This window comes from Hyla sarda, chromosome 5, assembly GCF_029499605.1.
Source record: "Hyla sarda isolate aHylSar1 chromosome 5, aHylSar1.hap1, whole genome shotgun sequence".
Taxonomy (NCBI): Eukaryota; Metazoa; Chordata; class Amphibia; order Anura; family Hylidae; genus Hyla; species Hyla sarda.
In genome coordinates this window covers 94,702,728-94,720,239 of record NC_079193.1, presented here as the reverse complement: position 1 = coordinate 94,720,239, position 17,512 = coordinate 94,702,728, and the positions used below count along the sequence as shown (strand labels likewise).

At 37.4% G+C, this 17,512-nt stretch overlaps 1 protein-coding gene across 5 annotated transcripts in view; it reads right to left on the bottom strand.

Annotated features, from left to right (window-relative positions):
- KCNH8 (potassium voltage-gated channel subfamily H member 8) overlaps nt 1-17,512 on the bottom strand; it is a 402,862-nt gene that overhangs the window by 68,244 nt on the left and 317,106 nt on the right. For all 5 annotated transcript variants that reach the window (XM_056519948.1, XM_056519950.1, XM_056519949.1 and 2 more), the window contains 3 exons: nt 15,538-15,737; nt 10,567-10,816; nt 3,711-3,925 (listed from right to left, as the gene is read on the bottom strand). In XM_056519948.1, the coding sequence (XP_056375923.1) occupies nt 3,711-3,925; nt 10,567-10,816; nt 15,538-15,737 (665 nt within the window). The remainder of the gene's footprint in view (nt 1-3,710; nt 3,926-10,566; nt 10,817-15,537; nt 15,738-17,512) is intronic.

Here is a 17,512-nt window from a genome sequence, read left to right as displayed (position 1 = left end):
ATTCATCAATAGTACATACACAGTTATTTCCTTTCTCTTATATATCTGACCAATCATAGCATGGCACAGTACCTGCATTCTACTTACAAAGTGCTGGTGAAAGTGCACTGGACTGAACAGGTTGACAGTGTGCAGGGGGATGATTTACAGTTCATTTCTATGGATGGCTTGTGGGGAAAGGAGTTATTGATGCACTGGATTTACAATGTGCTATGTGAACAGAACTGATATAAATAGCAGCAATACAGTAGGGAGGTACTTACACTAACCACTAAACTGCTGCTGGTGCTGTGATTACAGGAGAGCCTCGATTTACCATTCAGAGACAGTGCTGATGCTCTGAAGGTCAGGGACAGGCACATAGACTCTCCTTCCCCTGCACGTAGCACTGTCTAAAGGCTATCCCACTTCCTGTAATTTGTATTAATAGAGATGAACAACAGGCAGTAAATAGGCAGTAAATTGGTTGAACCTACGCAACATACGCAGCTGATTTTGCTACCCATTGACTTCAATGGGTAAGAAAATACACAGCAGCAAATATGCAGCAAAATACGGCACATGTGACCCCACCCTTAAAACGGAGAGAATCTGAAATTGTAGCAGCTGTCAATTGTAAAGGACAGGTCGACAAGTCATATGCGGCTAAACATAATGTATTACAAAGCCTAGGCTGATGGTATTATGTAAAATCTGTCTCAAAACTAATACAAATTGCATGCAGAGCTCACATAACAGTTACTAAAAATAGGAAGAGTGAAAAAAGGTAAAGTGTAAAATGTATATTCTCGTGATCATGTATCAATATAGCATTAATATTAAGATCCTATTTTTAGAAATTCTGCATAACATATAGTTCATTTTGCATATGGGCTTACTTATCGCTATTATACTGCACAGAGACATACACAGCAGCTTGCAGCATTAGGAAAACTGAATATTCTAATGACATGATAAATTCTGATTCTGCTCTTCCCTATTCAAGTGAACAAAGCGGTATTACAATACTAAGCACAGCCCATGGATGACTTTGTTTCTGGAAAGAATCAGACCCATTTTCAAAGCAATAATATGTTATATAAACCATGTATTGGTTTTGGAAAAAAAAAACATTTCTTTTAAGTCATTTTGATTCCTGCTCAATATAATGGTCCAATCTGTAATGTTTCCTTTTTTCTTAGGTACTCTTACCTAACATGCATGCAATTTACTGTAGATATAATAGTCCTATTATGCGGCCTGATGCTGAAAAGTAAACAAACCCTTTCCTTGTAGATTGGCACTTGTTTACAGAGCCTTTATACAGGGATATATGTGGCACACGGCCAATGATTTTTTGACAGATCAAAATTACCTGATCGTCCTATCATACAGGACCATATTGACCTGTTTAGCCAATAATTGTCCTGTGTAATAAAGCCCTTAGTTAACATCCTTTAAAGGACAACTGCAGCGGCATTACACTTATCCCCTATCCACAGGATAGGGGATAAGTAAGTGTTTGATCGCGGGGGGTCCGACCGCTGGGACCCCCCCCCGATCTCCCTAACGGGGCGCCGCCATAAGCGTTCATGGTGAGTGCTAAGGCGCGTAGCGTCAACCTAGAGGTCGACGGTGATGCCCCGTTCTATGGGGGATGCAGGGAGGCATGAACGCTGCCTCCCCGCCTCTCCCATAGAGATGTATGGAGGAGGCGTGCCGGCCGCAACTTCATGCTGCGGCTGGCACGCCCCCTGCATGGGAGAGCCACGGCCCCATAAAGGAGATCGCCGGGGGCCCCAGCGTTCGGACCCCCCGCAATCAAACACTTATCCCCTATGTTGAGGATAGGGGATAAGTGTTTGTAACGCTGCAGATGTCCTTTAATTAATCTGTCATTTTAATACTGTCATTACCTACTAAGTTCTGAAGGTAACATCCAATTGATACATCAACACAGCGATACACAACAGCAAGACAAGCCCTTACGGTAGTCTAAAGGTGTCCATACATTTTCAACAGCTGTTGGCCAAATGTTTGCTTGACTGACAGTTATTTTAATCAGTCCTCCCATAACACAGTTTGGCTGAACGTTGTGTTTTACATATGGTAAGCCACTGCCAGACAGCTCTGGTGATAGCTTGTCTGTTGAACTTGACCTAATCCATGATCCAGATGATGCTGGGGGTGAGTTGGAAGCCCCCATATGCATTAGATGGTCAGCTGGTTCAGTTGAGAATGGTGGGTTTGGCCAACTTTTCACTAATGTGTATGGAGGCTTTCTCATCTTCAACGGCTGTTGTCTACATGTTGTTGTCTCTCTCCACACACATGCATGCTTATTTCAACTAAGCTAAAATATCTTGTCAATAAGTAGAGGGGGATAAGCTACTGCCAGATTTTTAGTGCAGTGGCTTATGTCCCTTGAGAGCAAAAGCATAGACCTGAAATTCAACATACCTGATTCTACTTTCCCCAGACATAATCAAGAGTCAGTGCAATCCATATATCACATACATTAGACATTGGGCTGATTGCACCACAATTGGTGGGTTTTCCCAATTTTGCTCTTTGTATGTTTGAGAAACTTTAGGCAATAGCTGTTAAACATCTTTTTTTTTTCTTGCTAATCTAATAAAGTAAAGATAATCTATTTGTATGCATACAACATACAGTGTTCATGGACAGAATGAAAGACATACCGATTTTTGCAAACAATGATAAACTAAATGACTCTGCCTATATTTATTTATAATAATTTGCTTTCTCATTATAGGTTTCTTGCCCCCAAGGCTGGGAAAAGGGGATTGGTATGATCCAAAAATCAGTAACCCAGCAGACAGTTAGTAGGGCTTTACTGAAATAGTTAAATAATTATTCCTTTTCAAGCCATAAATACTATAACGATAATTTAGCCTAACTATACACTTTTACAATGTGATTGTCCTGAACCAGAATTTGCTAAATGAGGAGGAACTTTTTATTTGGCAGAAGACATAAGTTGCTCCTATTGTTCAGCCATTCATCTCTAGAAATACTACAATAATACAAAATGTTCCAGCATATGGATAAAACAGTAAAAAGCAACAATGATAAACAAAATCAAATGATGAGCAAACAATGAACAAAAACAAAGGGTAAACACGTTTCCAGCTGCACTAGCCCTTAGTCATGATCATGTCCAAGAGCTAGTGCAGCCAGAAATTATTTTTACTGTGCACTAATGTATGGCATTTTAACGTAGTCAAAATAAAGTGAATTATTATCCAAGTGCCAAAATGTTAAGGATTTTTTCCTATTGGGGAGGACTGTGTTACTTACGGAGCACTGTGGACAGGTAGGCTTACCATAACTTTTCTTGCCATCTCTGTACAATCTACACATTTGCAAAATACTCATTGGCCAGTGCCTTCATTCATTACTGCCTTTCAAAATCAATTACCAAAACTGTAGAATTTTACATTATTTTTATGTTATATTCCAAAACCTTATTTAGTATACCAGCCATAGTAGGCTGCTAACCATAGTTGACAGCTATTTCAGACATCTGAGCAAATACTATTGTACTTTATCCATCACAATCTTTTTAAACATAAACCCAATTACTGTATGTCTGAGCTGAAAATGAAACAAACTACAGCTGGTGAAGAATATACTGTGATATACTGTAGATTGTAACACTTTCATATGGTTTCATTTAGCAGTGTCGCCTTCATGGTAATTGCACTTACATCACTTTCATGACCTTCTCTCAGGTTATATGTAAGATCTTGCTGAATGTCTTCAACAAATTTATGTGCATATTCAGGGTAAAAGTCCAAAACTTCATAAAGGCCTTTGAGGATTATACACTGTAGATCGCAGTAGGTCAGGGCTTTGACATCTGCATTTGTTTTAATAACTTGATCTTTAATGGATAGATTAGCTCCAATCAAATCACCTTTACCTGTAAAGAATGGTGGAAATGTTAACAGAATACTGTGCAGTCTTTAGGGGTAACTTTGTAATGGAGATGCTTCCAAAGGGTCAATACTAGTACTTTACATTACTTAAAGCTGGTTTTACACACACAGCACATTTTATGTGGCATTAAAATAAGCTTTTTTTTTTACAGCTAGATATTTCCTTGAAGTATACAGCAAATATTAATATAATATACTGCAAAGCATTCATTTGTTTTTCCATAATGCAGCATACTCTGGATACGGCTTCTATATTGAACTTAAGAAATGCCTGGAGTTTTCTTTTTGTTTTTTTGTTTTTTTGCAAGCATTTGAACATGCTGGAAATTTGTGTTTAAATATATAAAACATATACTTTAAAATGTACCTTTATAATGTAGAAAATACAATTGTATGTATATTTGTAATATACATTGGTTAAAAAATGTGTATATTTTGAGTGAAAAAATGCTGTCTCTTCAGCTATTGCATGTATGTCTTTGTGAGGAGACCAAATACAGGAAGTGAGGGCAGGACAAGTAGGACTCTGTGCAGGCTCCTGGCTTGTCAATCATCCTCATGTATGAGCCCGTAGCATGTCACAGACCCTCACTGCACAGAGCCCTGCTTGTACACCTTCACTTCCTGTTTTTGGACTCCTCATAGAGACACACAGGCAGTAGCAGCAGGGACAAACATATACATATTTTAACCAATGTATATTACAAATATAGATATATATAATGGTATTATCTACATTATATAAAACATTTTTGTTGATGACAGGTACACTTTAAAGGGGTACTCCGGTGGGGGAAAAAATGTTCAAATCAACTGGCTCCATAAAGTTATACAGATTAGTAAATTACTTCTATTAAAAAATCATATTCCTTCCAGTATTTAGCTGCTGTATACTACAGAGGAAGTTGAGTTGTTCATTTCTGTCTGACCACAGTGCTCTCTGCTGACACCTCTGTCCATGTCAGGAATTCTCCAGAGCAGGAGAGGTTTGCTATGGGGATTTTTGCCTAGTCTGGACAGTCCCTGACATGGACAGAGGTGTCAGCAGAGAACACTGTGGTCAGACAGAAAAGAACAACTCAACTTCCTCTGTAGTATACAGCAGCTGATAAGTACTGAAATGATTAAGATTTTTTAATAGAAGTAATTTACAAATTTGTTAAACCTTCAGGAGCCAGTTGATATGACATAAATTGTTCTCCACCGGAGTACCCCTTTAAGTGTAAACAAAACAAAAATTTCTCTTATTCTATATGTATTTTACCCAGGTTAAATGTATTAAGTAAGAAAACTTCCCAATAAATTGACTTGCTCTTGGCAGAACCATTAAAGTAGATGCCTAAAGAAAGATATTTTATGGTATATCATTAGAATATGCCATCAATTTCCAATGGGTACATATAAAAACTGTGTCCCTACAAATCTCATGCTGATATTGCTCAAATTACTTTGGGACAGTCTCTGTCTAAAATAGCCATCCAAGAGACTGCAGACAAAGAAAATACTCTCCCAGAGATCTGTGGTGTTCACAGCAACCAGATCTCTGTTAGGCATACTGTAGAGGAGATATTATTTTATGAATGTTATTATACATTTCTGGCATATCACAGTATTTGCCATAAAGGATTTCTGTGGAATAGCCCTTTAAATGTTCATAATTAATGAATTATTATATCTCAACATTTATGGCATATTAACAAAATATTGCATACATTTCTGATAGATGCAGATTCCACCTCTGGGACCTGCACCTATCCTAAGATGGAGGGTCTTTTGAGCCACCACCTTGCGCCTGCTTGAGACAATTGGAGGTTCATAGGAAGCCAAAAATAGCCGAGCAGGATGTTTTAAGCATCTGAGATGTAAACCCGATTTACTTTCATGGAAATTGCATTAACAGTATAGCTTGCAGAGTTATGATAGATGCCTCTGTTTACACTGCTCCCAGTTAAGTCAATAGGAATTATGCTAATAAAAATAACCAATGTTAATCTATAGCTATGAAAGGCTGAAGGCTTTCTTAAGCATATGAAATTTGAGCTATGTTGTTAATTACTATATCTGTGTGGTGATGTAACTTACTTATTTTCGCCTTAGATGCTTCTTCCTCCTCCTACAATTTTCAATCTAACGTACGTAAAGCATCAATAATATATAGAGCGTTGTGGTAGTTTTAGGAAAGTCATGTATATAGGATAACAGGTGTATAGTAGGTGTATTAGATATAAGAATAATGAAATCAACCCTTATTTGGATCATATAAATCCCGACACTTCCGCCAATTGTTTATTTTATTAGCTCTGCCGCATAAACGACTGTCATAAACGATCATAATTTATATAAAATGCAATGTTTTTACACCACATGCATTCTTAATAACATTGTCTTATATGGTTGAATCTATACTCATTTGCTCAATATTACATGCAAATTCAATGTTGTATTGTTCATATTACTAATTCTTTGGGGAAAAAAAACAATAAAAAATTATGTTAAATGGAATTATGCTAATAACACAGCTTCCTGGCCTCTCCAACTTCAGCAAGCAAACTGGAGGGGGCCAGAAGAGGAGGGAGGGGCACGTAATCTCAAGAAAGGTGAAGCTTCCAAAAGTGGGTACCCATATCGGTCAGATGTTCATGGTTTATTCTGTGGATAGGCCATAAATGTTTAAATTAAACTAAACATTTAAGGTGCCACTAAAACTCTGGGTTAATGGAACGGTGCAGTCATATAAATTACAAATGAGTCATTTCAAACAATCATAGCCATATGTAACATTTGTAATGCCCTCTTTTTGAGTATTTACATGTAACAACATAAATAGCAAGTTAAAATGTAAAAGCATGTTTAAGATGTTTGTAGTTTCCCAGCTTTAGGAGCTGGAGAGACATCCCGTAATGTACTGATTACAATTCCTTATAAATACCTGTGATTCCTAAGCAGAAGAGCTCATGAGCAGCTGTTAAGTGGAGAACACCCAATCAGCCTAAATTATGCAGCATTATGCTATCATACCTTGTCTGCAGCTGAAGGACAGGGCATTTGGGATATGGCAGTGACTAGTATGCTTTTAAATACAGGATATAATAGGATTTATCATTAATTAGAGCAGCAGTTCTTCAATAAGAAAAACCTTTTACCTTTGAGATGATAATTGTATTTTTTGGTCAAATCACCATGACTAGAGTATTGTCATTTAAAGATATCATTGCATAAAAGGGACATTTAAAAGTGAGCTAGAGAAAGAGAACAAGAAGGATACAAGCAAGGTATCTCTGTTTATATTTTCAAATGATATATTTAATATGAAACAAAGATAATCCAAGTTGTTAAGACAAAATTCTATTTTTAAATGATGTCTTTATTTATTTCAGGGAAAATCATTTAATGCCCTACCTGGCCCTGTATGAAAAAATAATTGGCCCTTATTGAATCAACCAGTTGCACTCTGTCCACACTACTGTCAGAGGCTCCAAGCAGTACCTCTGTTGGTAGTTCTATCAGATTTGATGTGGAAAAAATTCTTAGCATGCTGCTCTATTATTCCATCAAAATGATGGACACCATTCCAGAACCCAACAAACACCATTTAAGTCACAGTTGGTGTCTGGCGTCCAGTGGGTCATCATGGCTTCTGTTGTGAACATGGCTTCAGATGTGAACAGATCCTTAACTTTTACTAAGCCAAGTAAAATACAATATACCAGTCTAGAAAGGGTTACAAAGCTTTTGCTGATGCTCTAGGCCTCCAATGAAGAGCTTTATTTTTAATTTTTTTTCACAAATAAATGAAGCAAAACAAGGGTTAACTTCCCCAGAAGGGACCTACCACAATTTTACCAAGAATACATTGACAACCCATCCAAAAGAATCCAAAAAAAAAGTGAAAAGAGCGATATGCGCCCCTGGTGAAGTATGTATGAAATCGTTAGCAAAAGGTAGGTGAAAACTCACTTACCAGAGGATGTTGCACTAAGAGCACAACACCTGAGATGACATCAATATAGTAATTGGAGCCTGCAGCCTCAGCTCGTCCGGGTATAGCTTCGCTGATCCGGTAAAGGAACAATTAAAATATTAAAAAAATTGAGCTCTCCTGGGCGCTGGTCTCCGGTAAAGCAGTAGGACACGTTTCCAGGTCCAAAATTTATTTTATTGCACTAAAAACATGTTTATGGTCTGAAAAGTACCCTTCCTCGGGTAAGGTGCTTACAGGTAAAAGACAGGTGAGACACTAAAATACCTTTCCAGTAGTCTGGTAAAGGTCAAGTTCATTTTGGCATTCACAATATGTATCTTAAATACATGAAACCTTTAAACCATATAGTATTATATTAAAACCAGGATAGGGTATATTTTAAAAGAATCCAAAGGGCCATCTAAAGACTACCCCCCTCCCCACCCCCACCTTGCTGGACTTAGTTAAGGTCAATTTACATATACCCATAATAAGGAAGACAAAATGCAAAATGTCAACCATGGAAGAATTGCTATGTGAAAATTTTTGCTAACCAAAAAGAAGACAAAGGCTTGTCTTACATTCACCAAAAAATATCCCTCAAGTCTTTTGATAAAATGTTCTGTAGACTGATGAATAAAATGTGACCATTTTTAGAAGACATGGGTCCTGTTTCAAATGGCATAAAGCTACCACTGAATATTACAATAAGAACAACATAAAAACAGTTAAAGGGGTACTCCTGTGAAAAACATGTTTTTTAAATCAACTGGTGCCAGAAAGTTAAACAGATTTGTAAATTATGGATATACAGATATGTGTAGCTCAACCACAAAAAATGAGCGAGGTTAACTAAAAGCTCTCCCCCACAGAGAGATATAAAAAAGTAATAGAAATGGGATATTAGTCCTCAGATCAATATCAAAAAGATTAAATGGTGGATGTCTGGTGTCAATAATAGAGAAAACAAAATTGGTATATAAATGGTATTTAATAGATATTAAATAGTGCGTTCCCGCAGGGCCCTACGGTAGCGCAAAATTGTTTAAAAGGTAATAAATATAAAAATGCAACAAGTTGTTACACTACAGAGCGAATGATATTACCATTCTGATCAGTGTAACACTGTATGTTACAGTATCACCCAGTGTATCATTATACGTCTGGTAGCCTTAATAGATAAATTTGATATTAAGAGTATCATTCGCTCTGTAGTGTAACAACTTGTTGCATTTTTATATTTATTACCTTTTAACCAATTGTGCGCTACCGTAGGGCCCTGTGGGAACGCACTATTTAATATCTATTAAATACCATTTATATACCAATTTTGTTTTCTCTATTATTGACACCAGACATCCACCATTTAATCTTTTTGATATTGAGCTGAGGACTAATATCCCATTTCTATTAGATTTGTAAATGACTTCTATTTAAAAATCTTAATCCTTCCAGTACTTATTAGCTGCTATATGCTTTCCTTTTTAAATTTCTTTTCTGTCTGACCACAGTGCTCTTTGATGACACCTCTGTCTGTGGTGAGACAGAAAATAAATTTAAAAATAAAAGAACTTCCTGTGGAGCATACAGCATATTTAAGTTTACATTGACTTATTTTTTTTTACCTGCTAGTACAAAGAAGAGTGGTCTTCTTAAGGTAAAGTCACATATTTTGCTGTGTATTTGCTGCTGCAACCCCCCCCCCCCCCCATTCAAGTCCACGGGTAGCAAAATCTGCGTATTTTGCTAACCATTGACTTCATTTTGTAGGAAAATATGCAGCAGCAAATATGCAGCCAAATACGGCACATGTGACCCTACCCTTAAAGGGGCACTCCACTGGAAAAAAATTTTCTTAAATCAACTAGTGCCAGAAAGTTAAACCGATTTGTAAAATATTAAAATTTAATTAAAATTAAAAATTCTTTATCCTTCCAGTACTTATTAGCGGCCGTATACTACAGAGGACATTTTTTTGGGGGGATTTATTTTCCGTCACGTTGACTACAGTGCTCTCTGCTGACACCTCTGTCCATTTTAGGAAATGTCCATGAGCAGGATATGTTTGCTATGGGGATTTTCTCCTGCTCTGGACAGTTCCTGACATGGAAAGAGGTGTCAGCAGAGAGCACTGTGGTCGTAACAGAAAAGAAATCCAAAAAGAAAAGAATTTCCTCTGTAGTATACAGCATGTGATAAGTATTGGAAGGATTTAAAAAAAATTATAGAAGAAATTTACAAATCTGTTTAACTTTCTGGCACCAGATAATTACCACTGTAATATAATTTCTTTATTCTACTTGTAAGCACCAGCTGTTTGACTTTATTGGTCATCAATTTTAAAATGGCTGCAATTGGATGAAAAAGAAAAAGTAGCCGAAGGCAATTTGATGACAGTGTTTGCAAATTGAGTAAATTTATTACATTGTAAAAAAATGTCCTATAATATTTTGTTTACTTCATTTTTTTATCTAGCAGCAAACTGGTCCTTATACCTGTCACAATTCCGTAAATGAATAACATTTTATATTTTCTAAACACGTGTAATATTTTATCATTGTCAGCAACATTATCATCAACACATTATGATTATTATTATTATCATAAATTACATATTATTACATGTACATGAGAACTTTAGTAGCTGTAGTAAAAAGTGCATACCTAGAATAGCCAAAACCATCCCATCTTTTAAAACTTCCATGGAACCTGAGCACACCAAATAAATTGCCTGCAACGCATCTCCCTGCCGGAGTAGGTACTCTCCAGGAGCACAGAAGGAAGTTTTGATATGCAGAGATAAAGACCTGAGGCAACCGCGGCTAGCGCTCTCAAAAAGGGATAGTTGGAGAATCTCCTTGTTCAAGTACATGGTTATATCTGAACGGAGCTCATCTGGAAATTCTTTCAGGAGCTGTCAGATACAGACATGGAATTAATTCAGCTGGAAATATGCTTTTAAGATTTAGAATGATAGAAGCTTTCAACCATTTAGCTTTGTTACAAATCTCACCTAAGCAGTTTTTGACTTTGAGACCTGTCAAATCCTTGGTTCTGTTAAAAAAAAAAAAAAAAAAAAATATATATATATATATATATATATATATATATATATATATATATATATACACACACATTTTTTTTTTTTTTTTTACAGAAACAAGGATTTGAGACTAAGACATCCGAGCCTAACTATATTCAGAACCTGGTAATACAGTATAATATGCTACATAACACAGATTTTTTCAATTTTTCAATTGTTTTTCCCATCCTATAGCTTGGAGCCAGATACTTTTGTATGCGGCTATCACTAAGGAGGTCATAGCACACTATTAGTGCATCATATTCAGATATTTAGCACTTGATTTAGCGCCCTGTTAGCAAATTTTTTTTTTTAAAGGGGCATAGTTAAGGTGTGGTTAAAGGGGTACTCCAGTGATAACCTTTTTTCTTTTAAATCACCTGGCTCCGGAAAGTTAAACAGATTTTTACATTACTTCTATTAAAAATCTTAATCCTTCATGTACTTATTAGCAGCTGAATACTACAGAGGAAATTCTTTTCTTTTTGGAATGCTCTCTGATGACATCACGAGCACAGTGCTCTCTGCTGATGTTATTATAATAATAAGTCTTTATTTATTTATTGTTGTCCTTAGTGGGATTTGAACCCAAGGCCCCAGCACTGCAAGGCAGCAGTGCTAACCACTAAGCCACCATGCTGCCCTTAGCATGCATCTGCTATGCACAGTTGCTAAAATGGACAGAGATGTCAGCAGAGAACACTGTGCTTGTGATGCCATCAGTGTTCCAAAAAGAAAGGAATTTCCTCTGTAGCATTCAGCAGCTAATAAGTACTGGAAGGATTAAGATTTTTCAATAGAAGTAATTTACAAATATGTTTAACTTTCTGGTACCAGTTGATTTAAAAGAAAAAAGGTTTTCACCGGAGTACCCCTTTAAGCGTTTTGTGCTATGGACACCCTATTTTCAAAGGTTTAGCACCACTTTCTGATGCATCAATTGTCGCAATTAATACCAAGTATACCTGGTATTAAATGATTTGCTATTTGTCCCAAATTTTCAAAAGACTAAACATATGGTACTTCTAAAAAGAGGTGCAGTTAACACTCTTTGAAGGGCAAAATAAAGAGCCCTAATAACACAAGTCTTTGAAAGTTTCCCCGCTATATCTTTTGGTCACAATAGCAAAAAAGCTGACAGATGTGAACAGAGTACATGAAGAGTCATGCTCATGTGTATTATGACACATATCAAAGGTAAGTGGGCACAGGAAATAAGCATTATAATCTATATATTCTTATTGCTAATATTTATGTTATGTGTACTTTTCCTAAATAAAGTTTATTTTTAATTGTTAGCACTATGGGAGGAATTTATCAAAGCTTGCAAGCCAGTTTTCCAGAAAAAAAAGTTTTTTGCAAGCCTCATATTGCTAAAAAATAGTCACTTTTGACCTCCTCCACTAAAGTGGGTTAGCTCAAGGGAAAAAAGGCTTAAGGTTTAAGGTTGAACCCTTTAAGGGATTTTTCACTTTTGCACTTGTTTTTTTCCTACCTGCCTTTTAATAGCCATAACGCTTTAACCTCTTGGGGACGCAGGGCATACCTGTACACCCTGCGCCCGCTCCTGTGATATAACATGGGGTCATACGGTGACCCCGCATCATATCGCATCAGTCCTGGCTGCTATTGGTAGCCAGGACCTGGGGCTAATACTGGACATCTCCGGCCACGGTGGTCCCGATCAGCCCAACTGAGCTACCAGGAATGTTCTTTTTGACATTTTAGACATGGTGATCAGCTTTGATCACCGCATCTAAAACGTAAAAAAAAGCATTCCCGGCAGCTCAGTTGGGCTGATCGGGACCACCGCGGTGAAACCCCCGTGTCCGGATCAGCTAGCATGCATAAGGAGGGTCCCTTACCTACCTCCTCCATATCCGATCCGCGAATGCTCCAAGCCTGAGATCCAGGCATGAGCAATCAACTGCCGATAACACTGATCAATTCAATGCTATGGGATTGCATTGATCAGTGCCTGCAATCAATGTACTGCATGTTATAGTCTCCTATTGGGGCTTTTTGCAAATAAATGTGATATAACCCCTTCCCTAATAAAAGTTGGAATCACCCCCCCTTTCCCATTAAAAAACAAAACCATGCAAATAAGAAAAAATATAAACATATGTGGTATCGCTGTATGCGTAAATGTCCGAACTATAAAAATACATCATTAATTAAACCACAAGGTCAACGGAGTACATGTAAAAAAAATTCCAAAGTCCAAAATAGCGTATTTTGGTCACTTTTTACACCATAAAAAATGAACAAAAAGTCTGATCAAAACAAAAATGGTAGCAAGAAAAAATTCAGATCATGGCGCAAAAAAATGAGCCCTCATACATCCCCATATGCAGAAAATTTTTAAAGTTATAGGGGTCAGAAGAGGACATTTTTAAACATTTAAATTTTTGTGCATGTAGTTATGATTTTTTCCAGAAGTAAGACAAAATCAAACCTATATAAGTAGGGAATCATTTTAATCATATGGACCTACAGAATAAAGATGAGGTGTCACTTTTACTAAAAAATGCACTGCGTAGAAATGGAAGTCCCCAAAAATTAGAAAATTGTGTTTTCTTTTTTTTAAATTTTGTCGCACAATTATTTTTTTGGGTTTCGCTGGGGATTGGTGGATAAAATGACTGATGTCATTACAAATTAGAATTGGTGGCGCAAAAAAAAAGCCATCATATGAGTCTGTAGGTGCATAATTGAAAGGTTTATGATTTTTAAAAGGTGAGGAGCAAAAATGGGAAAACCATGAGTCCCCAAGGGGTTAAATATTGAACCTACAGACCCATATGAGGTTGTTTCTTTGTTTGCGCAACCAATTGTACTTTGTAATTACATCAATCATGTCACCACCACATGTACAGTGAAACATAAAAAAAAAATAATAATTATGAGGCAAAATTAAAACAAAAACAGAACTTTTTCATCTTTTGGGGACATTTGTTTCTGCGCATTACACTTTTCTGTAACAATAAGACATTGGGGTTGATTTACTAAGAGTGGAGTATAGTTTTTTGTGTGGATTTTTTTCCCGACAGGTATTTTCCCACAGTATTTACTAATTTACAAATTTTTTTAAATGGAGTGATGGTCAGGTTTGAAGGTACTTTTGGCTGCTAATTTTGGCGCACATGATGAGTGCCTAAATTCAGCTGTAAAACCCTACAAAAAAACATTGGAAACACATTAGTAAATAACCCCCTTATATTTATTCTGTATTTCCATACATTTACAATAATAATGTATATAGGTTTAGTTTTATCATAATACTTAAAAAAATTATAACTTTTTGTATGAAAATTATTATGCTTAAAATTGTCCTCCTCTGACCCCTATAACACTTTTATTTTTCCATATACGAGGATATATGAAGGCTTATTCTTTTGCACTATGACCTGTAGGTTTAATTGGTTCTATTTTTGATGGGGCTTTTTGATCTCTTTTTATATGTTTTCTTATATTTACATTACTTTATTTAAAAAATGAGGGGCTGATTCAATCTTTTATTAGGGAAGGGGCTAATACAAATGTATAACCTTTTTCCCCCAGACTTTGTATTCACTGATTTTAAGTCCCCATAGGGGACTAATACATGCAATCGTTTGATCGCATACCCAGAACGATGCTGTGCCATAGCATAGCATTGTTTAGTGATACTGGTGCTTCATTACTACAGGCTGCTTAGGCTGCCTGCATGATTGGAACACTGATCAGATGGAACAGAAGCAAGTCGGGAATCTCTGCCTGTCCTTTCAGCTGATCAGCTTTCCTTGTTTTGTCACTTTTAGACACCACAATCAACTTTGATCACAGCATCTAACGGGTTAATGCAGGATATTTCCTTGATTGGTTCGGCATTAGCCATGGGTCCCAGCTGCAACAGCTATGAAGTGTGCTCAGCTCCTGCACATGCTTCATAGACCAAGAGCAGGGATAGGGGTTAAAGGGGTACTCTGGGGAAGTCAACTTAGATAGGGGATAACTATCTGATAGCGGGGGATTGGACCACTGGGGTCTCTGTGATGTCCGGTATGGGGCACAGCAACTCATTCTCAGAGCCAAGAGGAAGTGATAGCCTGCTCAGCCAATCATCAGCAGAGATGGAATCCCATCTTGCAAGGAGGGGGGTGCTCCACTTCAAGGACAGGTGAGTTGCTGGGATCCGTACAGGAGATTGTGGATCCCCGCAGTACCCCTTTAACTGTAGTGAGTGTTTAGCTACATTTATTAGGTGAAACTTTTTAAAAAGTTACAACATTTTTGCACACTCCACTCCAAACAATGTGAAAAAAAAGTTAATTGTGAAAACTACAAATTCCTAAATGTTGCACAAATGAAACTGAATTGAGTGACAGTAACTTGTACATTATTTGGGGGGGGGGGGGGGGGGACTGATCACATATCTGCATGATGATTGACCTACGATTGAGATATGTTCAGGTTACTGTTATTCTTTTTTTTTTTTTTATTTAATGACTCTTTAAGTCTTTAACTCTTTCTATTGTTAATAAAAAAATTTAAAAAAAACTTGAAAGTACCTCATGAGAATCTATCCCGTTATTAACTGACCAATTGGTCTGGAAATATTCAAGCATTCTCTGCTTCAGCTGCTGTGGTAGGTGATGTACCCGTATAAAATCCTTCAGATCCTTGGTTCTTGTATGATAAAGGGACCATCTGGAGTACATTCGTTGGATTATAGCTGTGACATTACCAAACACCAAGGCATGCATCAAAGCTGTACAGGAGAAGATAAAAGAAAGTAATAAATATGGTACATTACATAATTAAAGCATGATTTGAATTGCAGGAGGCTTAAGTTACTAAATAAAAAATATTAGCAATATATTTTAGTTTGTTTCAAAAAACATTTTACTGTACTGAAGTTTACCATGGGTGCCAAGAGGGGAAAAAATTTAGTTTATAACTAGCACTGGCAAGAAATAAGTAAAAAAAAAATATATATAATAATAATAATAAAATACATATAAAGTAAATCAGTTTAATATATACTATGTACAACACAAAGAGAGAAACACAACCGCACATCCACCATTTGTAATTTGATCTACTTGCTTCTCAGCATAATTTCAAAAACTAACAGGTTGTTAGTATACATTTTGATCAAAAAGTACATGCCCACTCGCCACGTCAAGGCCACCTGGTTAGAGTGGGTCCTAACCGGACACTGGCGTAGCCCCCGGCAGCGACCACTGCCTCCGAGACCCCATGCCCAACGGGGGGAGCGACCCAGTGGCCAGGCAGCCCCACTACTGCCTGACCAAGCCCCTGGCTCTGGGCCACTCCAAACCACAGACAAAGCATCACAGAAACAATGGCGGCCACAGAGAACCACATCAATATGAAACCTGCCCTGTGCTCACTGCCAGAGGGCTGGGAGAATGGTAGGAGGAAACCCTTATGCAGTTTCCTGCTGATTAAAAATGCCTGGGCCAACTGGGTGGAGTGGAGTGCATGCTGTGGAAGAAGGGAGAGACTACAAATGTACAACACAAAGAGAGAAACACAGCCGCACATCCACCATGGGGTCTCGGAGGCAGTGGTCGCCACCGGGGGCTACGCCAGTGTCAGGTTAGGGACCCACTCTAACGAGGTGGCCTTGACATGGCGAGTGGGCATGTACTTTTTGATCAAAATGTATACTAACAACCTGTTAGTTTTTGAAATTATGCTGAGAAGCAAGTAGATCAAATTACAAATGGTGGATGTGCGGCTGTGTTTCTCTCTTTGTGTTAATATATACTATAGTTTTGTATATAAAATGTACAGTATAGCTTGCTCATTTGGGGCTTGGGAGTCCATTGGAAAGTCTAAATCAATTATTTACAGCCTTCCAGTATAAGTGTGCCTACAGAGATAGCTATCAATCACTAATTAGGACTGCCCACTGGATTCTTAAGCTTAAAAGGAGCAGAGGTTAAAATAAACAAAATACTAAATACTTTTCAACCATGTAACATAAATATACAGCAGCAATAAACAGGCCATATTTTATAACTGATGTAAATTTACAGTGGCCCCTCAAGAGGCATTGGAGTCACCAGGAGAGAACAGGAGCAACGGGAAGTCAACTGCTCAGTGTTGCCTGGACTGGGGTTTCCTCCATTCTGGGCCATTTAAATATTTAGATCCTGTGTTCAGTGGTGACCTAGGTGGTTAACAGAGACCAATGCAGATGGTAGCCATAGCACCAGAGACATAAAATGGCTACCGTCCAGTTGGGAATGAAAGCCGATCAGCTGGGCCAGAAGGACAGTCTAATGGGCATGCCTGTCAGTGTAACACTTACAGACATAGTACACTGCAGTACAGATGTGAACTGCAGTGTATTCGGTGTGCAATCAGAAGATCGTACAGTTTAGTCCCCTAGTGGGACAATAAAATAAAAGCAAAACTAAAATAAAATAAATAAATATTAACACCGCTTTTCTTACATTCCTTACATTTTTTTTTTCTTTTTGCTGTATGGACCTAATATGGTGCCCTTAAAAA